Source organism: Nycticebus coucang, chromosome 18 (genome assembly GCF_027406575.1).
Source record: "Nycticebus coucang isolate mNycCou1 chromosome 18, mNycCou1.pri, whole genome shotgun sequence".
In the NCBI taxonomy this organism is placed as follows: domain Eukaryota; kingdom Metazoa; phylum Chordata; class Mammalia; order Primates; family Lorisidae; genus Nycticebus; species Nycticebus coucang.
Genome location: NC_069797.1, coordinates 69472614 through 69499899, shown reverse-complemented (window position 1 = coordinate 69499899; position 27286 = coordinate 69472614). Strand labels below are relative to the sequence as shown.

Below are 27286 nucleotides of genomic sequence, written 5' to 3'. Positions count from 1 at the left end.
CATACAGAAAGCCCAAAGATTCTTGCACCAATCTGTATTCATTTTTTAATTTTTATTTAGAAATAATAAAATAAGACATAATATATAAAAATATGTACAATCCATGGTTTGTGCAGTACAAGAGGAAGACTTTAGGTACAAAAAAGACGGCAAATGGGAAATAATAACTATCAGGATTCTCAAAGGCCGGGATTGTTCAATTTGCCAGAGCCCAGAGCTAAAACCCAACATTAGGACTAGAAAAGAGATTCTGGTTCACTGAGGGTTGAGGATGGGGAGGTGTCTGCTCAACACTTTTTTTTTTTTTCACCTTTATGTTATTAGACACAGAGTGGAAAGAACTCACTCTACTTCTCAGGACAAGCTTTTTGCCTTTACTGAGCAGCTTATTATAAAATACGAAATTACACCCATTATTTGCAAGGGGAACATGATTTGGATGACAAAGCTCATCAAATACACACCAAGATTTGGGACAGGAGAGTAAAGGGAAGAAAGAAAACAAAACAAAAACAATGTAAAGCAAACTTAGTCTAGGAATTCGGAAATGACAGCAATGCTATGGTGACATCCTTCTAATGTCTGATTCAAGTATACTCTTAGAGGGATACAAAACTATTCCTTTCTCGGTATTCAAAATAGAATTCACTTTGTCTACATTTTATTTAAAAATAGGATAACCTGAAATTTATGACTTCCCCCCTCTCAAAATATAGCGCCCATCCAGATATGGGTAACAATTCTATAAAAGGGAATAAATTCTAAGTAAATTCAACAGGGTTTTGTTTGCAATAGAGAAGCAACAAGCATCTAGGAATTGCCCCTCAGATATTCTTGGTGAGCCCCTTCCATCTGCACTCTAATCACATGTATACACTGGTGACAGAGATCCAGTCGATGAAGACAGATATTTTGAAGGTAAAATGCAGCAGTAAGTGTTGTGCATTACCTACGTCTTGGCTCTTGACAAAAAAAAAAAAAAAAAAAAAATGCCATTTAAAGCTTGTAATTGTTAAAATGCTAATAACTGGAAAAAGCTTTCGAATGAACAGTCCATGCTGAAATAAATAACAGAAGAACATAGCAATACAAACCTTATAAGGCTGGTAAATATTTGCTAAAACCATGCTAACCAGTAGCATATAGGTACTAGCTCTCCGAAATTGCTGCACTGACATTATACTTCCTATGGCAATTGTTTTCCCTTTACAGATTTCTATTTACATTTGGCTTTAAATATGAAAATATCTGATAAACTTTATAAAATGTACACTTTTAAAAACATAGCTTCTGCAAAATTTTCTTGAAAAAAAAAACAAACTTGTGCACCAGAAATTTTAGACTTTTTTTTTTCTTTTTCAGAAATAGGTTGAAAGATTTCTCTCCCTCTTTCTTGCCCCCACACCCATCCTCTTTCATATATCTGAAGTCTTTTTTTAAGTGGTAGCACTGTGTGTTTGGGGGGAGAGCCTCTTTTGTGGTCCCCCCCACCTCATTCTCCACTGCATCTTCATTTAATTGACATATCACTGAATACTCTTTGGCTTGATGAGTTTCCTTTACAAAAACATCATAATAGCAGCAGCTGAAGCCCTCAATATACCGTCTCGCTATCAAAGACCAAATTGTTATCTCTTCTGGGAGTTCTCTTGTCCACTTAATCTCCAATTCCTTTAACTCTTTAAACAACTTCCCAAACCTGCCTTAAAATTTGGGTCTAAAATAACATCCACTTGCTTTGCGTCTCTTTCTTGGTTTCAATGAAAATAACACCATGGCTCGCAAACCCATCAAAGTGGAAGGCTGAAAACAGCAGAAACTGTCATTATGTGTTGCAGGCACTGCACTCGGATATGGCTGTTCAAGAACCAGAGCTCATCAGAAGCATCCAATTAGCAAATACATAACCCTAGAACAAGCTGTTTTTTAATGGCATACAGGGATATAATACCATAAAAGAGCTGATTTGGAGACTCCAATTAAAAAGTCAATAACCCCAGAATTCACAAACAGGGAACGTTAAACCAAAAAAAGAGCTCCATCTTTGAGTTAGAGCAGGGAACGAAAAAGAAAAAAAAAAGTGTCCGAGCAACAGGGTCCCACCAGGCAGGAGAAGCTTCTGGAAAACAATGCATCCTTCTTTTGTAAGCTGCTCTAGGAGCCCCACAGAAGACAGAGTCAGCTCACATTCAATCATGAGTTTACACACAGAAAATAATCCCTTTACACTATTATCTCTTTTATTTGTGATTATGTTAATTTTTATGGCTCTCTTTGACCCGAAAATCCTGAGGCACTTTCACTCCTCCCCTCTGCCATAAAAAAAAGACAAGTTTTCCTGTCCCTCCTGAATACTTTATCTGAAGTGCTGCATCAAAGTGGCTTGTCCACACCTCTTTGCATCCCGGCTTTAGCATTTGTTAGCCTCTCTGACCCTGCAGAAGTCACTCCAGACTGATGAGAAGAAGCAGCCTGGAGGCCAGGCCTGGCATCTTTCTCTCTTTAAGAGAGCGTGGAGCTGGTGATGTCCTGACAGGACAATGAACTCAGCAGCAGTGATGTCAACCTATTCATCTTTCACATTGGATGGCTCAGTTCTTGAGGATGCCAGGATGCCACCAAGGTTTAGTGAAGATCTGATCCTACAGAATACAGTTTGGAATGTGCAGAAAGGGAAAACCCACGCAATCAGAAAGCGCACATCACCATCTCTCAGCGTACGCATCAGCCTGGCCTACACCACCCCGCAGGAAAGACAGGGTGTGTTTGTGAGTTGTACTTCTCCTTTCTTCTTCTTCTTCCTCTTCAATTAAGAAAGTTTACATGAAAGAACAAAATTTCAAAAGCACTACACTTACTGGACTCTGTGTGTACAACGCTGTGTTTTCTGAATAAGGTGCAAAAAGAACCAGTGGTTCAGGGTCTTGCTGAGGTTCAAAGTTATTGTCTCTTGATATCAAGGCAGCCCGTGGGGCTTTGTTTCTTTATTTAGTATAAGCTTCATTGTGCAAAAATATGCATTATCTTTGGTATTTATTTTAGGTAGTCTAACTTAAAATTTGAGATAACCCATTAACATCATGGAGGAAAACAACAAAACAAACAAACAACCCGGAGGCTACCATTTGGCTAGTGTTACATAATGCCCTTATGTAACCAAAGAAAGAGAGAGAGAGAGAGAGAGAAAATCAATTCTAGCAAACAAATTACTGGCCTCAAAATATCAGGCTCTCCTTTTAGGCAATTAATACCCAAATACTTGCCACTTTGAAGCACATGGTGAACTTTCAACAAAGTTCAACACTGACTTTAAAATTACACAAAATTAAAAAAAAAAAAACTACACTGCAACAAAAATACAATTTGTGTTCATGTAGTTAGCAGCTTTTCAAAGATTAAGGCAGAGTCTTGCCTTTGTTATGCCATTAAAAACATTCTTGTTCCCTATAGAGAAGCATTCTGGATAAGTCAAATACCCAACCAAGGCTTGCCTGCAAGTTCAAGTTTTGTAAAAACATAAAACAAAAACATAAAAAAAAAAAAAATCCATAACTTATTCTACAACATAATATGTGCCATCGGGTCACGGAGAGGCACCTTTAGTGCTCACGTTAATCATCAGGCTTACAGTCTTCCTTTGAAACCACTGTGCCTGCCTCAGTCCCTTGGGGGCCGCTTGATCGACCCAGCTCGTCACCAGTACCGTCGTCTGCATCACTGTTTTGGGCCTCTGTCCAACAGACTGTGTTGTAAAGTGAATATTCCAGAGAAGGAAATCAGTCAAGTCATATCTCCGACTCTCGCCTTAACGGCCTGGGCTCTAGAGGGACGCTGGCCTGGTTGTGAAGGTCTAGGTCAGGGGGCGTGTCCGTACTCCTGCTGTCTGGAACCCCGTTTTCACTATCGTCTTCCTCTTTGCTAGTGAGGGCAACTTCATTTTCGTAGCAAAATGAGTTAGCATTGGAGAGGATGTATTTCTTTTCTGCTAAGTCCCTGGCACTACAAAGGGGGGTGTTGGGGACTTCGTAGGTTTTGTGGAACCTCGAGTAGTCCACTTTGTAGTAATGTTTCTCCTCGAACAGGACAGGCTCGTAGCGGTGGCCCCAGAGGATTTCATTGGCCAGGTAAGAGCTCCGGCACTGGGTGGTCATGGCCGTGGCTTCCACCATGCCTTCCAGGATCACCACGATTTCAAAGTCTGCGTTGTCGATGTCCTGTTTGCTCAAATCGTACAGAGGGCTGTCCTCGTCGATCTCGTGGACTATGGTGATGGGGGACACGAGAAAGATGCGGTCGATGCCGCTGTCGAAGCCCACGTTGATGTCTATCTGGTCCAGGGGGATGTACTCCCCTTCGGAGGTGATTCTGGATTTGAGCAGCTGCGCACGCACGTGAGCCTCCACCAGGTGGCTCTTGCGCAGGTTGCCCACGCGCCACATCAAGCACAGCTTGCCGTCCCTCATCGCGATCACCGCGTTGTGGCTGAAGACCAGCGTCTCGTTCCGCTTCTTGGGCTTCGCCATCTTGGCCATGACGGCGCCGATGATGAAGGCGTCGATGATGCAGCCCACGATGGACTGGAAGACCACCATGAACACGGCCACCGGGCACTCGTCCGTGACGCACCTGAAGCCGTAGCCTATGGTCGTCTGGGTCTCGATGGAGAAAAGGAAGGCGGCCGTGAAGCTGTTGACCTCGGACACGCAGGCTTTGCTCTCCCGGGACGCATCCAGGTCGCCGTGCAGCAGAGCGATCAACCAAAACACGCAGCCGAAAAACAGCCACGAAAGCACAAAAGCCAGGCAGAAGATAACCAGCATCCACCGCCAGCGGATGTCCACGCAGGTCGTGAAGATGTCCGCCAGGTACCGCTGTCCCTTCTCGCCCACGTTGATGAACTGGACGTTGCAGTGGCCGTCTTTCTTCACGAAGCGGCTCCGGCACTGTTGTCGCGTGTGGACCTTACTCTTCCCATTCCCAAAGCCGTTGGCGACGGCCATGGTGGCCAACTTCATGCCGTCCTCTTCTGAAGACACGATGCTGTAGCGGTTGGTGCGCACACTGCCCATCGCGTCTGCTGGGGACTCCAGTGCTTCTGCTTTGGAAAACAGTCTCAGTTTTTGCAAAACCCTTTGGAGAAACAGTTTTGAATGTTCAGTGAGAACACACACACAAAAAAAATAATAATAACAAATGAGGAGAAGATGAGTGTCTCCAGGAGCCTTGGAGTTCTACCAAGGTCTGTCTCCTGACATGTAGAGTTGCCTTAGTAACTCAGTTGACATCCAGAGAAGGCGTCCTGCAAGAAAAGAGAGATCATTCATTACAAAAGCAGGCATTCTTAAAGAGTTCGACTGTTTAAGGTAATATGTCCCAACAAAAACACATGATCAGGCAAAGTCAAAAATATTTTACATTGAATTACAGGGTTTTTAATTTTTATATTCTAAAAATGATTTTTAATTTTACTTAAAAGCATAAAGTCATTACACATAAAATGAATCTCTGACAGTTGCTCAACCAAAATTTCAGGTCCCTTTCCCTTTATTTTTTACCACTGAACTGGAATGTTCTGTTTTTCTTCAAGTCTATCTCTCCCTTCTCTTCTTCCCCACTTGCTAAAGTTCCAGAATACTCACAAGAAGAAAGGCTTTCTGATTCCAAGGTTTGTTCCCAAAGCTTTTAGAACTAGGACGTGTCTACAGAACTTTTCACACGAGTGCAGCATTGATATTAATTGCATTGCACTTGCATTATGACAGACTATTAGAGCTCCTGATGACAAGGTTGAAAACAAAAGACACAGGCTATTTTGTTTAAATGATATAATTGTGCAGACAGCCCTTATAATCATCTGAAATGGACCCCAATTTCTGGATACTGTTTGGGCTTGTTTCATCTCTTCCTCTACTTACTGCAGTCACTATGTAGAAACGTCTGATGCATCTCTCCTAGTGCCACTGATTCTGACTTGAAGACCAAGGAGGGTTGCTCTGGGGAACAGAAAGCACAATTCTGTTGCCTAGAAATAAGAGTCCTGAAATTCTCTCGAGATGGGACTGCCAGAGGTAATGATAGGCTAGGAAGTAAGCACCATTGTGTCAAAGGAACAGGTCTTTAGTGGATTGAGATAAGGCAGGAACTCATTTCATGTGGGTCCAAAGCTGTGTTCTCCCAAACAGAGACAACTTTGTAAGGGCAGATCATAAATGCCAAATCACTCACTTTCACTTTGAGTGCTGCTGTTTGCCCTAGGTTCCTATGGAGAAGGCACTCACCTTTACTTAATATGAACAAATAGTTTTCGGTTTTCCTCTAAGTGCTCATTCTCCCCTACATGAAAACTATCTATTTAACTTTCCATATTTCCTCAGAGAAAGTATATATTTTTTTCCTTGACAACTAACAAAAGCCTAAGAGAAAGTCTAAGGTGTTTTCTTTATCACACACACATTAACAAAACTGATATTACCCGGAACTGAAAAAGAAAAATGATTCTCAACTTTTCCAACAACCAAATGCATCTCCTGTATTTAAGCGAGGAAATGACCAACACATGGAAAGGATCAGAAATTTGTTGAGGCCCTTCTAATGAAGACTCCACTTTTTCTTTCTGCTAAAGCCAGTGAGATTAAGCAGTTAACAAAACCAATTTCAGCCAAGCCAGCTGCAAACAAATAAAGCCAACCTTTTATCTTGCATCTTTGCATCTCCTTGAAAAGAGGCAAGGTGCATTGTCTTTGAAAATGCCTTGTTACAGTCTTTTGACTTCTTCTTCTTTATCCAAGTTATTATACAAGAATGTGCCCCAACACATTTTTCCTGAGATTAGTCATCTATGAAAATTGCAATGTGTGTTACATTTTGGCAGCTTTTGACACCTAAATGATGCCCGATTTGAAAGTGCCTTTGAATTACTTTATAAAAAGAAGTTACTGTGCCTTCCTAACCTTCTGCCTGCTTCAATGTTTTGTCTGCTTCTCTATGAAGTTTGCACTTGGACAGAAGAAACAAGAATCCTATTCCTCAGGGTTCTAGATTCTAGATACGGAAAGCATTTTTTTAAACTGTTATTTCAGCTTAGCTCCCACAAAATTGACAATCATTTCTATACAGAGATAGCAACACCAAATATAGGTATACTTTCAAAAAAGGGTGGGGAGGGTTGGGAAGAACAGCCTCATGGAAGAGTGTTTTGTATCCTTGAGCTCTGATTGACTTCAGAACCTTGTGCTATAAGCTGACACCAAGAAATTCCCTTTCCATGATTCAAAACAATCCTTCCTTCTGAGTTAATGTTAGGGGCCGTGAGCAGACAGTCTTGAATGTCTCCCGACTTCTTTCTGCACTCCTTTCAAATTAAAACACAACAACCATATGAAATCTAAAGACTGAATTATGACTTTCCAAAAATCTTGACCCCAGGACATTTGTTTGAATTCCACAAATCACACATACTAGCTTCCTACGAATAGCTTTCCACATTTAGAACCTTGAAAATAGCCTGTATTGAGTGACTATTATAGTCGTATTTCCATTGCTAATGACAGAATTTGTTCCACATGTGGAGCATCATTTAGAAATTTTACCATCTCTTCCTGGAAAGAGAAAAAGAAGTTTTTGTTTGTTTGTTTGTTTGGCATAATAGAAACTTTTGTCACTTTAAATAGATATTCCCCCAGATTTATATGTGTATATGTGTGCACACACACTGTGTATATCCAGGCTTCTGTGGAACTAATTACATAACAAAAGTCTAGAACCTGTCAAAGTCTCATAGGACCTTTGTCTTAACATTTCACTGTAAAGACTGCCTTTACTGTTAACCTTCCCACATGCCTGAACGACTTGTATCAAACAGAAAACTTCTTTGCCCGTTCCTCTCTCACTAGAAATCAATTTATGACCACCTGGTAAAAGGTTTCATTTAAAAAAAAGGACTTTTATGTAACTTTATTTCAAGCATACACTCAAAATAATGTTTTGAGAAAGAATCAGTTAGGAGTAAATGAGAGTGCTAAGTGATTTTCCTTCTTGGTGGACATAGCTCCAGAGACTTGATACTGGGTTTGATGAACGATGTATAAGTTACCTCTCATGGCCAAATAAATATTCAGGGTCCTGCATATAAATTTAATACACACAAATAATCATTTTGCCCAGGCTATAACCAATAATGTAGAAAGTATTTCTGGGAAATTGAGAGGTTACATGTGGTGCTGTTCATGTTAAGACTATTTATAGGTTGAGCCAAAATTAAGCATAAGCAATGGAAAAAAAATAGTTCAGTGCTTCAGTCGTAGGTAGATGTTAAAGGAGAGAGGGCTATTGATAAATTCAAGGTCAAGGAGGTCACATGATACAAATGGGGGATCTACATTACTTTCACTATATAGGAAATATTCCAATACAGTTTATAAATAGCTAAAAATTAAATAATCAGGGAGAATAAATGAGAACAAAAATGTCCCATGATATGGTCATGGTATGCAGTGACTATGAAGGTTTCTAACGGTAGGAAATAAAGATAGTGAAAGAAAATATACTGGGCTGAGAGAGAGGTCTGCTAATGAGGGTTTAGAGTAGCTATTCCCCAGCTGACGCCATATAGACCAGCCTGAGTGTGCTGTGGGCACATGTTGCTATGTGAGCACAATTGCTTGCAAAGCAACCTCTTAGAAGCTCAGTAAACAGAAGGGAGGGGGAGGGGAAAATGGGGAGGGGAAGGGAGTACCCATTTATCTATGTGAGCACCAACTAGCTCAACAATGGCATTTGCATATGCTAAAAAAAAACATGTTTGGCAAACAAAAACACACACTTAAAAAAAACAAAACAGTTAAAAGATCTGCTCAGGTAAAGTTGTGCTCAATCTTTTCAGTCTACTACAAAGTCATACAAGGACTGTAGAGCTAAGTAAAGATTCTATAACTGGTGAGTCTAAGAATGTAGAAAGACTATGTTCTTTAAAAAAGAAAGACAGAAAAAGGGAAAAAAAAAGCCAAATTCACAAGCATTTAGAACAAATATTCCTTATAGATACCAAGTAACATTAAACAAGTACCACCAAAATAAGAGGGGGAAGGGCAGAAAGCAAATGACCTTTAACCCCAGCTGTCACCCCCTTCCACCATCCTTGAAGTAACATCTCTTTCTCCTTTTGAGCACTAGGATTTTTCCAGATAAAGGCAAATATAAATAAAATACTTGGAAGTGAGCAGGAAAAGCTACCAAGTGTAAAGGCAATGTACAACAGATATACAACAGTGGTTAGGGAAAGGAAATGTGACTATTATGAATGCGAAGAGAAAACATTGTCAAAAGCAATATACATTCTTTGCATACCCAAAGCAGGTTTTCAAATAGCACCTTATTTCCTAACAGGTAAATTCTGAGTGCGTGAAAACCCCCAGAATCACAGCCTTTTCCTAGTTACCACCCTACCGATATCCTTAATCCGACAGAGACATTAAACTGCCCAATTTTCTATCTCTATTTTTTTTAATTGTCTTGACGAATCCAGGCTATGATGCAATCTTTTTGCAGAACTACGTCGTTTTGATCTTTCTGCTTCCTAAAACCATAATGTTTGTAAGCTAGGTATTAGCACCATTATTTACTAAGAATATCACATTGCTTAGAGGAGAGTGATAATACGATGTCAAAGTTTTGCAGTCTATGGGCTGTAATCCAACTCCAGCTCCCACTGTCTTCCCCCAGGAAAGCAACTTTGAGAAGCTCACTCTGTTTGCAACTCTCTCGAAGCTACACTTGAGGCAATGACCAAGAGGGAAAAATATAATAATAAGAAGAAGAAGCCAAGGATCAAAAATAATGTTGAGCCCTCAGTCCTAAGGTTGCCAAGGTTTGAGACCAGGGCTCAAGACTCTCGCCCTGACCCCAACCACCTTTTTTCGCCCTAGGAGTGAGAATGGAACACAGACTCTCGCCATTGCCTCCAAATCCAGTATCTCGCTACAGCTGGTGCACTGGAAGTTATGAGCACAAACAGATGCTGCAGAGAAATCTGGTTCTATTGCTCAACTGTTCCAAGCATGTCTCAGTATTTTTAGCTCTGGGGATGTTCTGGTGCGCACACAAACTATATAGGCATGATCTGGGACTCCGGAGCGTGGGTGAGCGCTACAGCAGTGTGACAGCTGACCACCTCTGGAGCAGCGAGCAGCGGGACAGGGTAGGGTAAGGGACGGCGGCCCCAGTCCACGAGAGAGAAGGGAAGAAAACACAGCAGCCCTTACCTGTTGCTGGCGCTGGAGCATGGGGACATGGAGTGGAAGTGGGGAGTACAGAGGCATATAAGATCCAGTAGTTTGTCAAAGCGAGTGAGCCAAAGCAAGCCAGAATTCCCAAGACCCAGCTTGCCGGCGCCGGGAAGGCTGCGCGCTGGCCAGGGTTCCAGTGCGCTCTGCAATATCCTGGGCTCTTTTGAGGCGGTCCACATGCGATACCGGCCTTCCTGGCTCCGCCCACGGCCGCCGCCGGCCAATCGCAGAGCGCCTGTCCGTGCGCCCGGCCCCCGGGAGCCTGGGCGGGGAGGGGAGGATGCTACACCCGCGGCCCGCGGCGCAGCGAGCAAGGGGAACCTGCTGCCGCTTCCTACCCCTCCGCCCTCCGGAGCCTGCTCGGGGAGTCGGCCAGGGCTGCGGAGGAGGAAGTGGCGGCCCAGCTGGGACAGCAGCAGGTGGAAAGCTCCACGGCCCGGCTTTTACCGCTTCCTAATTGCAACTTGGTCTTGGGCAAAGCTTCCTTACCCTTTCCGAGCCCCACACTTCCCGGTTTCTCTTCTTTGTGGCGGCTGTGCTGTGCGTGCTCCTTGAAGGGCCTGCGACGTGCCGGTGGCGGGGCCGGGAGTTTGCTGCTATGAGGACCGCACGGCAGTCCGGGCGCGTCTCCCTCTGCCCTGGGCCCCTCCCTCTCGGGCCCCTCGAACACCCCCACCCTCACGGCGCAACCTGCTGCGCGCGGAGGAGCCGCTTATGAAATGGGAAAGGGACCCGGACGGGCGCACACAACCCCGCAGGATTCTGACGCTCCCAAGTGTGACCACTGCCTAACTGCTCGGCTATTCCTTCTCCCGACTGCTCGTGAATTACTTACAAAGTGCCTAGATTTATCTGAAGGGTGAACGACTCCTTCCCTCTCGCCTCATCCGCCCTCAATCTCTTTCTTCACCACCGCCTGGCACGCTCTGCTGATCTAAAATCAGAACAATTAGGAGAGTAATGAATTTTCTGGAACAGCAACTCCTACAGACACTCAGATCAGCCCTCTCATGAGCGCCTCCCAGCCCTCACTCCCAAGAACCACGCAAGAGCATGCAGACCCTTACAAATCAGCCTCAGTGGTGCCGGGGCCTGGATCCTGGAACTTTTACCAATTAATCCGTGTGTGTGTCTTTGTGGGTGTAAATCTAAGAGTAAGTGCAAATTAACTCTGAGCATTTTGGTGTCGTAACATAGGTTTGCTCCTAGAGGACAGGATATATTTAGGAGTGTTTTCCTGCCACTGAGTTTTTTTTTTTTTTTTAAATGTTTGTTTCCTCAAGTGTCTTTTGTACAGTTTGCTTAAAACCTCTAAAGGCCTCCTCGAGTCGCCAGACTACTTTCCCAAACTAGATCACGTTCTGAACGGCAGAGCCGGGTGGATTTTTAATGTGTAGAAGAGGAGAAACTGACAATTGGAGGAAAGCTCGGCGCGGGTACCCACCCTCTTTTTTCATATCCTCACGTGGCCCCTAGGAGGTGCTGGTGAAATATGTTTGCTTAGATTTTTCAGATACGTACTTAATCCTGGGTTACTAAGTGTGCCTCCTTTCTTAGCATGGAGCAAGACATTTAAATTAAAAGGGCGTGGAATAGGTCATGCACGCGGTGTGACTGTTCTGCTAGCCAAATGCTGCGGCTGTTTCTTTTCATTTGCTGAGATTATACAATCCATCAAGCCTTGTTATCAACTCTTGTTGCCATGTATGTGGGAATAATGCCTCCCTCAAAGGAGGTCTACTTACATTTTTATTAAGTCATGCATTATTTTTAAACCGCTTGAATTAACTCTGTAAAATAGATGGGCGTATGTATAAGAACCCAGGCTGTAGTCCGGAGCAAAAAGAACCTGGAGATAGACAAATTAACTGTATGTTAGCTAAAGGACGGAGAATGAGTTAACAGCTCGCTCCACTTCAGTAAGCTTCTTCTGAAATGTGCTTCCTCCTGGATTTATTAAAAAAAACAGTCAGAGATCTAATTAGTCCCTTAAAACATATTAAGCCTAAATGGAATGAGGAAATCAATCATTTATATATTTTCTCTCCTTTATTATGATTCAGTTGGTGTATGGTAGATGGCTAAGAAATTATATGAATTCAGAGAGGCAACACATTTTTCCCCCCTGGTAATGAGCTCAGTTTAACAGTCATTAACCCAGAAAGGGATGCTATTTTTTTTCTGGAACTTGGATTGCTGTTGTTTTACTGTATTGTTTTACTTTAATGTTTTACTTTGAATTAAATGAATGCATGACAGGCCAAAATAGTTTGATAGGAGAGGAAAATCCTTAAATATATGAGAGCAGAGTTATAAGTTTATAATTGACTGTATAAATTTTGCTGTGGAGGTTGGGGTACATTATAAATGTATCCCAGGCTCTCTCCACATCGTTTCACCAGCAACCTTTCTTCCTGGGGACTGCAAGATGTAGACTTATTTCTTGAAGGAGACAGTTTGAGAAATGTTAATGATTTTAACAAGCAGCTTCTCAATCTGATTAGAATCTTTACCTTATTTATTTTAGCTAAATAAGGAAGTACGAATGATTAAATTTTGTAACTGAACCTTTGTAAATGTACGGCAGCATTGAATAATTTCATTGCCTCATTTCATAAAGACAAAATATCAATGTGTGTTTTAATTAATAAATGTCTTTTTATCATGTCTCTATTAGGAAACCTCTAGTGTGCCAATGCTTTCAGTACTTGGGTAAATATACTTTTGGGAGCCACACACGATACAGAGTTCTCTATTTAGAGTCTATTTTTTTGGCTGAGTCAGGCCTTATTTAGCAAAAATCCCCATTAGTTTTGGACACCAATGCAGCTCAGTGTTGGGATCCATCTGGATACTAAATTTTTCCAAGGAAATGACAATTGTGCTCTTACTGATTCTCTCCACGGTAACCACCTATAATATCAGAGCCAAATATTAGTCACAATCTAGATCTGTAGTCAGACTGTGAATAGTTGTGTGATGCAGAGGGTGATTGCACTAGGAGCAAAAATCTTTGCTTTGCAATTAAATAAAGATCCCCAACAATTAGACTTATTATCAGACTTCCATTAACCATCTATATACAGTTCAATTTCACAAGGATAGATGGCAAAAAGCTCTTAGCATTTGCTCCTGTTGAGGATTAAAAAACAGTCACTAATCTTCCAAAAAATAATCAATAGCAATAAGTGATAAAATCATTATCAGATTGACTTGACATGTAGACAGGATGAGTTTGCAACCTGCTGCTATGAAGACAAGCCACTAACTGGTATTTTAAGGCACTGAATGTAATTTTATATATAGGGAAACAGTTTTGCCGTTAGCAATTATGCAGGTTGACCTACCACTTGGTAATATTTAATCTTCGTATTAAATTCAATGAATGTATTCATTGAATAACTGCTTAGTACTTTAGCTATATGTGAAGTGATAGGAAAAACAGAAAAGTCGGTTTTAGGAGGAATAGTTTCAAGCAGGAGTTCAAAATTTCTAACTGAGAAGACAGACTATGCAAAAGTGAAACATTTAAATGACCAAATGACATTAGAATGCAGCCTACTATTAAGTACTCAAATAGGTCAAGCAATAAAAACAAAAACAGAATAATAGTAGAGCGTTTCTGAGGACAGGAACAGAGTTATTATTTATGGGAAAGTCTTTATGATGAAAGCTTTAATATGATTAACGTATTACCATTTGTAGTGGTGTTAAGCATGCTGAGGACACACCAGAAGAGAGGGTTGCCTCATTTAATTTCCCACATGCTCACCATGCCCCCAGATCTTTATCTGTACATGTAGTCAAGTGTATAAATTGTAAGTTGCTTCTAAGAAGGTCAGTGGAATGATGAAATGAATGAAAGGAATATTGTTTTTGAATATAATATAGGTTTTGAATAAGGATTCAGTATGTTTATCATCAACCTAAGCTGTTTCAATTTTACCTGCAATACAGTGGGGCAGACCCATTTCCTCTGCATTAAATGACCCTGTACTAAGCTTATTTAAGCCTTTCTGCTCGTTTTTCCTTCTTCACCATCAATGTGAGCCTTCATTTCTCATTTTTTACTTCTGAAAATGGGCCTTGAATCTGTCAGGCTGTCACCCTGCTCTGTCTAATTTGTTGATTCTCATCTGCACTGAGGTGAGAAATTATGTAACCCAGGTTGTTAAAGTAAAAGCAAATATGATCTAACACTTCTGAAGATGTATTTTTGAAATGGTATGAGCAGAGGCTGAATTTGGAGTTACCTTCTCTTGGTCTATTTCCTTTTTGGGTAAAAAAGCTTCAGGATATGGATTTATGGCATCTATTTTAGCTTCTCAGGGCATTAAATTTCCTTAGTCCCTGTATTTTCTGTGTTACAAATAGTTGAAGAAGGTTTCTGGGTATGTAAGATACTTGTGTTTTCACAATTGTTTATATGTATAAACACAACAAAATCATATACTCACTTATTTAGAAAATATTTGAGTGTTTACAGCGTCTGTTTCTTACTATGACCTTTATTTTTCATCCAATATGTTAAAAACAACAACAATAAGAGGTACTGTTCTTTAAGAAGATCATCCTTCCAGAGCAGCCAGGTTATTATTTACTAAATTACCTCTTCTGCCATTCTCTGGAAGATTTCATTTCTCTCACATGAGTGAGACAATTACAGCCTGAAAATACCACATTCACTTTAGGGCTGGACCCTACATTACTGCCTCTTGACACAGAGATTAAAATGATCGTTTCATCTGTGTTATCTCTGGCATACTGGCTCTATCAAAGGTAACTAGGCTCGCCTGGGTTCATCCTGAATGACCACGGGACACAGCTCCTGAGACTGGGTAGCCAGGTCAGGGTCATTGAGTAGAGGAGCTTCCAGATGAGAAAATACCAGTAATGTGCGGCCTCATCACCACCATTGGGAATAGGCAAACCTATTACTGGAGGCTTAGTAGTACCAACATTTAATAGTGGTGTTGAAAGAGTATTAATAAGAAGACGTCTAGTAAGAAACTACCACCTATTAAGGGCTTTCTAGGGAGTAGGCACTACTCTGAAGCCGTGAATATTGTTATCTATTGCATGTACATTGGCACACAAAAATGAGAGAAAAGAAGGGTAGGAAGGAAGGAGAGGAGATGAGAAAATGTTCTTGGGAAATAATTAGTTCTAAAGGAGACACAAGACACTGTCGGTAGCCGCTAGGGTAGGTGAGATGGCCATCAGCGTCCAGAGTCCCTGCCTAGCCCAGGGAGGAATGCTTTCCAGTAAGGGACACCACAATTAGCAAACTGAATCCAACATCTAAAATCCCTGTCAGAATGCCTCTTAGCTGTAATAATGCCTCTTTGGAGAACTAAATGACTCCTGCAATGCGGCTTTTTCCAGAATTAACAAAAATAAAGCAAAAAAAAAAAAAAAAACTTAAGACAGACAAGCCTAGTCACTATTTTAGATATTTAAGAAACATGCCACAAGCTACAAAGAAAAATGCAAAAAACACATTTTCAATAGGGTCAAAACACCAGTAATGATACTCTTCAAAGAAAGGGTAGGAACCTGAAGGTAGAGGTGGTGGAATGTGGGCTTTCAGAGTTTGTGGCTTTTTTAAAAGGTGCATTGTGTGGCTCCTATATTCAAAGCAATGCATGGTTATTGTGGAAAATGTAGAAGATAAGCATTTTAAAAATTAGAGGAGTACAGAAAAATGTTGAAAATGAAACAATCATGTTCCCATCATTGGGGGATGACAACTGTACATGATTACTTGGGGGTAGCTCCCTTTTCCTATATTCCATTTCCATTTTAAAGTCATTTATGTTTTACAGTTTCAAGACAAGTTGTGTCATAATTTTTGATACATGAATATCGTAATTTTATATGATCTAAGCCTCTGAAATGTAATTAAAAATCATCTGAAAGTGTATATTTTAAAAATCACATCTATTTTATGTCCATAATATATATGAACTGTAATTAATCATCACCTATCCTTATACCTTTATATGCATTTTTGTTTCTTAACTTTTATAGGTATACATTAACTGTCTTTAGAGATGATTTATCTTCATATCTTCTTATTTTCCTTGAATAGATTTCTAGATGTGGAATTACGAGGTCAAAGTGTATGAACTCTTAAAACTTTTTAAAAATGCAGTTCTTCTAAATCAAATCTCAATGCACGGAATTCAAAGATGCTCTAAATTATGTGTCTTTGGTGATGGTGACAGAGTTGCCCAGTGGGGAAAGGTTGGGCTTTGGGTCAACCCGACATGTGTTTGCGAACTTGCTCTGCCACTTACTAGCTATGAAAGATCATGGTAAAGATTAGGGATAATATATGTAAAATGCCTGACATAGAGCAATCCCCAGTGATAGGTATTTATAGTTCAGTATTGACTGTTCCTAGCAGTGATAGACGTGATAAGATCAAGAGCATCTCGGGAGAATCAAGCACAAATACATTAAGACCTTACACAACAAGTATTCATTGCAGTGCCTGATTAATTCCTAAAACCAAGAAATAAGTATCTGAGGAGTTTAGCCACATATTGTATCTATATTTGAAAGTATAGGTTGGCACTAAACAAAGGGAGAGCAATAAAATGGATTTTGCAGTTGGTGGTCAGAATTTCAAAAAAAATTCATGACTTGATTTAAAGAGATATAAAGATTAAACGTTAAACTTAGGCCCACTTTTAGACTTGTATGATAAGGCTGACGATTTGATGCTCTAGTTTTTACACAAGGAGAGATCTAAAAATGAATGAAAAGAATGTAAACAGGGCTGTTGGAACTTCAATCTATCATTTCTTCGTTCATTGCTTCTTCCTGCAGCCTGGCCATGTTATCTTTCCTTATGTTTTTTTTTTTTTTTTTTTTTTAGTATGATTTTCCAAAACTCAATTTTATTCTAAAAGGATATCGAGATACAGAAATTATGTTCCAGGAAATTTCTTCATGTGAGTAGAAGCTGTAGATGGAGATTCTAAGCCTGCTGATACCAAACCCAAAGTTTCCTTCTCTGCTGTGTGCAGGAGATTTCATAGTATCTCTGCTGTCTCTTCCTTTGCATTTTCAGACCAATCTAGAACCAAGAATAAGACCTCTAGTTCTCAAAGCCACTGAACTAATTTCCCCAAATTATTTTTCCCCTGACTCTAGAATATAAAAAATTTGACTTTGGGGCACACTTGTGGCTCAAAGGAGTAGGGCGCCATGCCGGAGGTGGTGGGTTCAAACCCAGCCCCCATCAAAAAAAAAAGAAAGAAAGAAATTTGACTTTTTACTCCAAATGTTTGGCTCAATTTTTATGCTTTCCTGTGGGAGAGTTTCTTCCCTTTTAAAAATAAATTTGATCAGTCCCTGAGGGTTTGATTGAGTTTTCCCCTATCACTGACCAGTTTCCATTCTGTAAGCACATGTCCTCAATGTATATTTAATTCAAGACTTTTGATAAGTTTATGTTTTAATATTTAAAGCCCCAGTATCTGTTACAAATAAATAAAATTTTACATTACAACTCTGAAATAATAAAATGCTTACCCGACTGCCATTAATAGGTGTAATGTCAGTGATTGATGGTAACATAACATTAATAGAATTATATGATTATTAAAAGAAAATATAAAGTATGTCATTACTCATTTGGGAGGTGCTTAGTCAGATATTTTAATGTACTTATTAGTATCTAATCCAGATATTTCTTCTGCTGCATTTGAACTTGAGCTACATCCAGATCATTTTAAATGTTAAAGAAATTCAAATGAATCATCATTATAAGCAAGTATTTTAGAAATTGCTTCTAGGGTTGTTGCTAGGGTTAGCAATAGAGAAACTCTGAATCTATAACACAGATTTAAATTCTGTCTCCGGTATTTCAGCTTCTGATCTTTTTATCAGCAAAGCTCTCATTTCAAAACTTGTGTTTGTATCAGAGTCTATTCTTCTGTATAGTTTGCGTAACTGAGTCATCAAGTTTTAGCAGAGCAGGAACTCAAGCTATAAATAATGCTTTTTGGCAATCTGATTGCTATTTCCCTGCATGTAAAATGAAATACGTGAAGACCTGTTAAGTCAACTTAGGGAGAAAAATCAGAAAAGCTAACGTTCCTATTTACTGAGATTAAACCTTTTTATTATGTGTTAACACATCCAATAGTGCTTTCGAAAAAATCCTTGAAAAGTTGTGATATAGTTCCCACTTGGGCAAAGATCCTTCCCCAAATCTATTGCTCTTACTGTATATTATTTTTACATAAAAATGTAGTGCCTTTTTAGTATAGATTAAAGAAGGTACATACTTAATAGATTAGTGGGCAGAATGCAAATTTGAAATAAATATAAACATGCAGACACGTATATAGATCTGCTGATCCAAGGATGACACGTTCAAAAACTTCATAAGAAGACAAAGAGAGCTAAGTTTTGATTTGTATTTAGTTAATTCTGACAAAAGTTGTGGTCAGACTCTAAGATTCTCTGTCTGTAACTTGCTTTCCTGATTCTGATTAGAGTCCTGTTACTCTTTACAATTTTCTATATAAAAAGTCATCTATTCACCCATCACACACACATTTCTTATGCATTAAAAGTATGACAAAGTCAAGACTGGCAGCTCTCTGTATTTGTGAAAAGCAGAATAAACTACAAAGTTCTGAGGCTGAACAGCTTCAACACTGCAGTAAAGCACCAGATGAATACTCATGATTTAAACAGTTCCCTTCGTGTAGAAAACAATGAAAATATTATTTGCATTTCTTTCCAGAGGTAATCTGAACCTCTACCTGTTCAAAGCATCACTTAGCACAGCAGGCTTAGTCACCGATGCCGTATCCATAGTTTCAAAATCCAGGCAGCATAATGGAAATTTATGCAAGTGTCCTTAGTCCTGGGCTTAAAATAAATCAATGCTCTTCTTAAGTGAATTAAGCACAGAAATTAGTTTACTCCTCTCTATATTCTATCTTCTTTCCTTGTGCGTTTCTTGCCTCTGTTTATTTTTTTTTCTCTCCATTGTCCATACCTTATTTCAAGTTCTATGTAAAGGGGATTGGGACCCAAACAGAGGTGGCAGTCCAGGCAGAGAGCTCTGAATTACATCACTACCATAAGTTAGCGTTTGATTCATCCCTGGAATTGCAGCTCAAGACCTTACATGATTCCAGCTCCACAGGCTCCATTGAAAAGCATCACCTATAAAAGCAACATGTCGGAAAAGTACCCTGAAAGCTTGATGCCTTAAAACTAAGCTATACCATACCCAGCAGGGTGAGGCAGTCCAGTCAAACAAACAAAAAAAGCAGACAAACGGAAAGGTATATAAAAACAAAGAAAAAAACATTTTTGGCCTTATTTCTTCATAATGGAAAGCAATGGCTATGACATAAAACCAAAACAAAAAGAAAGTAAGAAGGAACACTCTAAGCATTGACAGATGATCCGTGCAGCCTCCCATCTCCGGAACCCCTGTGCTCTCCGTGAGAAGGCAGCCTGATCTGTAGACCATATCAAGCAGAAGGTTTTACCCTTAACTCTACTGAAGACCCCGACCCAGCCCAAGAAAAAATTTTCTCACAGGCAAGTCTATGAGTTCATGCTCGGTGAGAGTTTCATAATTTCCTCTCTGTGCAAATACCAGGGTATTTATTTCTCTTACGTAATTTCCAGGGAGTAAGTTGTATGACCTGACTCCTATTCTGTTGGTCTACTAAAGGGCCTTACCGTCAAACAGTCACCCTGGGTGAGAACCTACCCAAGGGCTGATATACGACTGCAAAGGAGCTTAACAATTCCTGGAAGGAAAAGGGTTAAGAGCCAGTAAAAACAGCATAAATTTACACATGACCTAGTGCAATTGCACTTTTATTCTCTTCCTTGCGAGGAACAACAATTACACCCTCCATAACTAATGCTTCTGATCTAAAAAACCTTCTCCCTCAATGACACATTTTCGGCCACTGCAGATGATTTCAACAATCTTCTGGTTAGACAGGATCTGTAGACAGAGAATTGTACTTGCTGGTGAGTTTTCTTTCAAAAGGTCCATTACATCACAGAAAATAATAATCTCAACTGCTGGGCTGAAGGGAGCAGCCTTGTGTGATGGGTTTGTGATGATTCAATTCAGGCTAATTCGAGAATTATAATGGTTTGGCCCCAATCTTCACTTGCTAGGAAGGTGGATGGCTTGAATACCCAGAGGCCTTAACTACAGAAAGAAGTATAATCAGATAACAGCCACTGCAGTGGCTTCTGATTAAAAACAAACAAACAAAACAAAACAAAAGATGAAGAAAAAGCTGGCCCTGATACCACTGACTTTCATGAAGCAGGGTGCTCTGCCTTTTTTCTGCAAAACACAGAAAGAGGGTTGTCTAAGCAAGTGAAAAGTAGTTGGGGACAAATAGAGGACACGCATTTGTTAAACATTCTTTTATAGGTGAGATCAAATGCAGCAAGAGTAAATGAAACAGATGTCCCAGTCCTCTCTGTCCTAAGCTGCAGTGCGGGTTTTCCTAGATGTGCAAGCAAGTTGCAAACTGAGCTCTCACGAAGGAGTTTTCTGGGGCCAGATGAAAGTGGGCAGAAGTGGGCTGCAGCCTCCACTGCTCCCCTACTTACATCGCTTAATCATCCAACAATCCCTTTTCTAGTCTCTCTTTCCTCTTTCATCTCTAGGAATTTTTCCTGGGCTGAAGCACAGAAGCATCAGTTCCCACAGGCAGAGGAGAATTTGCATTTTTGCCTACAGCCACAGGTGCACCTGTCAGTTCCGTGTAACCCAGTGTTGGCTCTGACAATAGCCCACTAGCGAGCCTCCGTTCCCTTCCTCCCCTCTCCTCCTCCTTCCTGGGGTCTGTGCACAAACTCCTCGAGGGAAACGTCTGTAATACTTCCTAAGAACAAGGTCCACGTATCCAGAACAGCAGACGGATTATCTTCAGGACTTCTGAATCCCACGGATTGAGTGAGAAGTGTGATGAACTCACAATGGAAAAGGTAGCCATCCAGAAAAGAAGTAAAGAAATATTTAGAGATGGCATCATCAAGTAATTTTTTTTTAAAACCATTCTTCAAAAGAACTCAATTCTTTGTGTGCAGTGACTCCCCTGGCACCAGATATGCCTGACTACAGGCACAGTCCTTTCCTTTTGTTCATGCAAAACAATATAGGAGTGAGTATAATTGATGGGAAAGCATCTGGGTTCGGAACATGGCCTGGAACAGAGATATATGCTTCACAAGAGATTATCCTTATAGTACTAGACTTGTAGAAATCAAAACTCTGGGCCTTTCTGAAATTTTAAGTCAAAAGTATAATGCTTCCCATGGACCCAGATTCAGAACCCTCTACAGGCAAAATTGGGCTCACCACCGATCTAGCTTGTGAACCAAGAATGATTTTTACTTTTTTTTTTTTGTTTTGCAGTTTCTGGCTGGAGCTGGGTTTGAACCCGCCACCTCTGGCATATGGGGCCGGTGCCCTACTCCTTTGCCACAGATGCCGCCCGATTTTTACATTTTTAAGATAGCAAAAAAATCAAAAGAAGAGTACTATTTTGTGACATCTGAACATTTTATAAAATTCAAGTTTCTGTATTCAAGAAAGTGTCAGTGGATCACAGGTCATCTGTTTATAGATTGTCTCTGCTTTCAGGCTACAACTGCAGAGTTGAATGCATTGAGACAGAGACTCTTTGTGGCCCACACAGTCTAAAATATTTACTGTCTGGTTGGTTGTAGAAAAAGTCTGCTGACTGCTGGCCTAAATAATGCGATGGAGCACGAGGTTGAACTGAGTGAACAGGTGCAAATACCAACACTCACTTATGATTCTTGCAGGATTGAATGTTTTCTTTAACTGGTGCCTCCTGGTTAAAGTGGAGATAAAATGCCATAAAAATTTTTTAGGATAGACTATCTAATGATTTCAACTATGCATTCAAATAATATGAAAATCAGTAGTTTCCTGATTTTCATAAACGTACAGGTAGACTGTTTTAAGTTTGCTGTTCCACAGAGGGATCTTGGACTGTGAAACTTTCAGGCAAGTATTTAGCTCTGGACTGGTCCAGCTCAACCCATGTTGAATTTGATCTCATTAGTGATCGTTAAAGGTTGCACTGAAGAGTGCTTAGCGATTGAAAACAACATCGAAGCAACTAATAACTGAATAAATTGGTTTATTTTGCAACCAAAACATTAGGTTTTGAAATGTGTTTAAGAATGTCAGGTGATTTGAAGGTAGAATATACTACTGTATAATTTCATGCCTTTAAAAAAGCAGTATCTGATGATATCGAGGTTTATATCTTCATCTTTCTCTATATTTGACTTCAAGGACAGGATTAGAATGCAAAAAGTAAGGCACTGCTCAGCTCAGGTGTAAAAGTTAAGAGGCACCAAAATCGAAAGCCTCAGTAATCAAGGTAAGTAATAGTTTAATGCACTATTATTTTTAAATAAAGAGTAATGCAAATTAATCCATGATAAGTAAAATAGGTCAAGATATGGACAGACATTTCTCTCTCTCTTTCTCTCTCTTTACACACACACACACACAGTAGAACCTCTGTAGCTGACCACCTCCTTCCACTGAGCACAGCCACAAGTGGACCTAATTTTCATAGACTAGACATGCACCACATTACGTGTCAGTACAGTCGCCTCGTTCCTTATGTTGACCTCCTCTGCATGTCGACCATTTTTGTTAAAGTCCCTTGGGTGGACTGGATTTGTTGAAGTTGCCTACAATAGAAACATTCAAAATAACAATATGTTAACCAACATAGACATAATTCTCTCGCATGTAAAAACATTTGGAGATAGGCATTCCATGGCCTGGTGGTGACCCCATGGTGTTTTGATGCCTATGGCTTTGTTCTAAAATCACACGCACACACGTGTGCACACACGTACACACACACGGTTAACAATGACCTAGTTAATAAGATTACACTTATTCTGATATATTCTTCTGTTTCATTATTGACATTTTCTCATTTTATCTAATATTTATTATTTCATAGTAAATAACAAAACTGAATACACTGTATTAATTTAAGGGAACAAAAGGCGTGCCATTCCTTTTCTATTATCTCTGCAGTTTTCTTATTAAAGCCATGATGGAATTTGGACCTTTTATTTACTGACAGTGTCAGCAAAACTTGGCATCTTATTTCTGTATTCATTGAGAGAAAAAATAAAAACTCTTTTATCTGTCTAAAAACACAACTAAGTTATGCATATAATATTTTGTTTCTCATCTATCCAATGAGTGAAAGCAGAAATAGTTCTAAACCAATGTAAGTGCACTAGTCGGAGAAGCTTGGGGAAATTTCCTTACCGAATTTAATAAGGAAAAAGAAAAAGTCAAATGCTAATTTTCACCATAATTCATTGCAGGACTTTTACCATCCTTACCTTATAGAAAGAAGATCTTGTCAAACTTCCTCTAGGGACCCAAGGACAAAGTCATCAAAGAATTGTTCTTAACATAAAATTTCTAAAAAATAAGAAAAGTGTGGTCCTTGCTCCCTGAACCCCATTAGACCTACCTTGATACCTAATTGAATTCTGTTCCCTAAGAGTCAAATTGTCAGTTTATTTTAATGTCAAAAGCCCAGTATTAAACAAGGCTTTGAGACTTCTGCTCTTTTGAATGCTTTGTTTAAAAGCAAGAAAAACTGGTGTACCTCCTACCATTAACCCTCCTGCCCTAGCTTCATCATCGCATTATTAATAATTTGAAAAGCTAAACTCACAGACAACCCTGAACGTAAGTGAAAATATTCTGGAAAATATTGATTTTCGGTGAGATGATTGCTGATGGAGTTGTTCCCTGACATTGATTTTTTTAAATTTTCCTTAACATGTATTTCATAATTCCAGAGAGAACAATTAGTCATTCAAATCATGTGGCAGATGTGAGTAAAATTTTAAAACTGCTTCTATGAATCAAAGGGAAACACCACAGAGGCAAAAAAAAAATCAAATATTATGCATATTGATAAAGATCATAAAGAATTGCCTTTCAGGAGAAATTCCAGGGGAAAAAAGTATCAAACATTACAAATAAATAAAATTTTGATTTTGGTGGAATTTTAAGCTTCAGAATCAACCTCAGTGAAAAGAAGACTGTGATGTTAATTACCTCAAACAATATTGCAATCCCCCGAATCCGTTATATGCAGGTTTAACATTTTTATTTAAAAAGATTTAGTGATCTTTGAGGTCAAATATTTATCAAAACTCCATGGAACGGGTTATCATTTTTCTTATTCTGTTTTTTATTCTACAGGCATCCGAAGGAAGTCGAAAAGGATCTTCCTGAAGATTCCCTTAGAGTTGTTTTTTGCTGTTTTCTTGGTAAGACTAAAATGGTAGACATGTCACCTTATGTGATTTGGTCTTCTTAACAATTAAAAATAAAATTGTCACAATCAATTTTAAATACTTCCGTATGGATGTGAGTCCTCTGAAAATCTTACAATTTAAAGGATTATGATATTAATATAGTTAAATATGAGTTTTTACCTTTTACCTTTGCCTTGTTCGCCACAATCCGGGTTGACCTTCAAGGTGATATCACCATATTATTTCTTCTGTTTGTTTGTTTTTGCATGGTTATTTTAATATGAGGATCTTTGGAAGTTGATCCAAAGATGTTGCCACTATTGTTACTATTGTTATCACTATTATCATTGCTAATAAACACTGCTTACTTTCTTTGTGGCCAAGAATGGCATATGAATTGTTTTCTGTCTTTTCAATGCTGTTCTTGTTTGGATGCAAGTTTCTTTTTCTTTTTTTTTTTGTAGAGACAGAGTCTCACCTTACCACCCTCGGTAGAGTGCCATGGCATCACACAACTCACAGCAACCTCCAAATCCTTGGGCTTAGGCGATTCTCTTGACTCAGCCTCCCAAGTAGCTGGGACTACAGGTGCCCGCCACAACGCCCGGCTAATTGCTGTTCTTAACAGAGATCTGAATTCTTCTCAGATAGGCTCCTGGACAAAATGTGATAGCCTGGCAACTTCTGTTGCAAATAATCAGGATATGAGAAGATAATGAATTTGATACTTTCAAGATGTTTCCTTTGTAAAAATGTATAAATAAGCATGTCAATTAATTTTAGGGTGCTTCTGTCTCACTTCTATGTTATGGTCAATAAAATCAGTGATTTATGATATCTACTTATAAACATCAATTTTACTATAAACTAAATATAAACACATGCTTTATTCACATGTGGCAATTGAATTTATAACTGCAATAATACATTAGGGTTTTCTTTATAAGTGCCTATTTTCAATACTTATAAAAATATACATTGACTATTATTCATTACTCATGACAGTAGCTGCCAGGCATGCCCCCATATACACCCACATTTCATTTACAAACACTTCATTTATTCTCTAAAAAGCCTGTATCAGTCTGGGATCCATCACTTTCAGAGAAAAGTGAACCTTTTTAATGTTTATATCCTGGTAGGTTGACTGAAAATAGCCCTATTAGATTTTAATGCATTTAACTATGAACCCTGTAGTAGTGCATTGTTGAAAGCATGAAAAAGTACATCTAAAAACCAGATTTAAGAAATACTTTTCTCTAAAAGGATATCACAGAATATATCCCAAACCAAGACAGCACCAAATTCATTAAGATCTTCTCATCTCCACCTGTCAAAAGTGTTTACGAAAAAGGGAATGAACAGCAGTAGCGGATGTACAGATGAGGATGGGGCTGCTTTCATGGAAAGAACCAGTTTTGACATTATCCACAACTGTATAAAAAAGAAAATCAAATCCATAGATAGAAAAAATAAGTTCTGTTATCACGAAGATGAGCAAATATTGGACTGAAATCTTCATTTCTCCTTTGATTGTTATTCAGCTCCTGCCCACAGTAGCCAGGTGGCCACTGTTCTAGAATAATTTCAACTTAAACCATTTGTTTTTCCCTACCTCATATATTTATCATTTAGCCCCTTTTATTGTGCTTTATTATGTTACACTAAAAAGCTTATGAAACCGTGTGCAGACCCATGAGCTAAGATAAATCTAGTGTGTTGACAGAGTCTTAGCACATTTTACTCATTTCCCTTCAACAGTTGGTTGTAATCTATGACCAAATAGGAAAACAAAATGAACAAACAAAAAAGATGAAGAGCTGTCATCTTTCAAAGAGTCTTTTGCTCTGCATGATACGTAAGTAGTAAGATGTCTTCCTTGAGCCAAATGCTGATCTAGTCATTTATTTCTAGAGCCTCACAATTAATGTTTCCATGACAGATGAAATTAGTCTATTTTTTATTGAATTGTGAATGAATTTGTCATTTCCAAAAATGAATGTGTTATTTTGAGGGTTTCTTTCTTCAACTGATCAGTTTTTGGAAATAATCTTATAGCAAATGCCACAAACATAGGCTGGTGTTTATTTATATGTCTGTTTATTTATTTTGAGACAGTCTCACTCTGTTACCCTGGGTAGAGTGCTGGGGCATCGTAGCTCACAGTGACTTCAAACTCTTAGGCTGAAGTGATCCTCCTGCCTCAGCTTCCCGAATAGCTGGGACTACAGACACCTGCTACGATGTCCAGCTAGTTTTCTCTGTACTTTAGTAGAGATCGGGTCCCGCTCTTCTTACTCAAGCTAGTCTCAAACTCCTGAGCGCTAGCAATCCATCTGACCCCGTGTCCCGGAGGGCAGGGATCACAGGTGTGAGCCACCATGCCTGGCCAAGTGTTACCTTAAAAGTATGATCTTGGATCTCAAAGGTGACTTCAGGACAGCCTCACAATCTAATTATGTTTTCCTGGTTCATTTAGTTCTTCTAGTCTCTGAGATGAGTATTGAACCTTTTTTTTGTTTTTCCTCCACTCAAATAATACCCTCTCTACTCCTCTGATTACTTTGCTTCTCATTATCCTACAAAAAGAGAAGCACAGAGAGCAACCTCAACCTTCACCCTCCCCACCCCAACACCCAACATGAGAT

The 27286-nt window shown here is 39.5% G+C and overlaps 1 protein-coding gene and 1 long non-coding RNA gene across 3 annotated transcripts; one reads left to right on the top strand and one right to left on the bottom strand.

Moving 5' to 3' along the window:
- Positions 1-39: 39 nt before the first annotated feature.
- On the bottom strand, positions 40-13602 carry KCNJ2 (potassium inwardly rectifying channel subfamily J member 2). Of its 2 annotated transcripts, none has more exons than XM_053570121.1 (2): positions 11119-13602; positions 40-5299 (listed from the first exon to the last, which is right to left on the bottom strand). In XM_053570121.1, exon 2 carries the CDS (start codon positions 5067-5069, stop codon positions 3786-3788), a length of 1284 nt encoding a protein of 427 aa, XP_053426096.1. In that variant the 5' UTR covers positions 5070-5299; positions 11119-13602; the 3' UTR covers positions 40-3785. The 2 variants fall into 2 exon arrangements, with proteins under 2 accessions (XP_053426096.1, XP_053426095.1); XM_053570120.1 differs by lacking the exon at positions 11119-13602 and adding an exon at positions 10260-10433.
- Positions 10139-26695, top strand: LOC128570731 (uncharacterized). Its single transcript, XR_008375619.1, has 5 exons — positions 10139-10195; positions 22026-22089; positions 22624-22711; positions 24583-24650; positions 25103-26695. It is a non-coding gene; the product is annotated as an uncharacterized LOC128570731 (long non-coding RNA).
- The last annotated feature ends 591 nt before the right edge of the window (positions 26696-27286 follow it).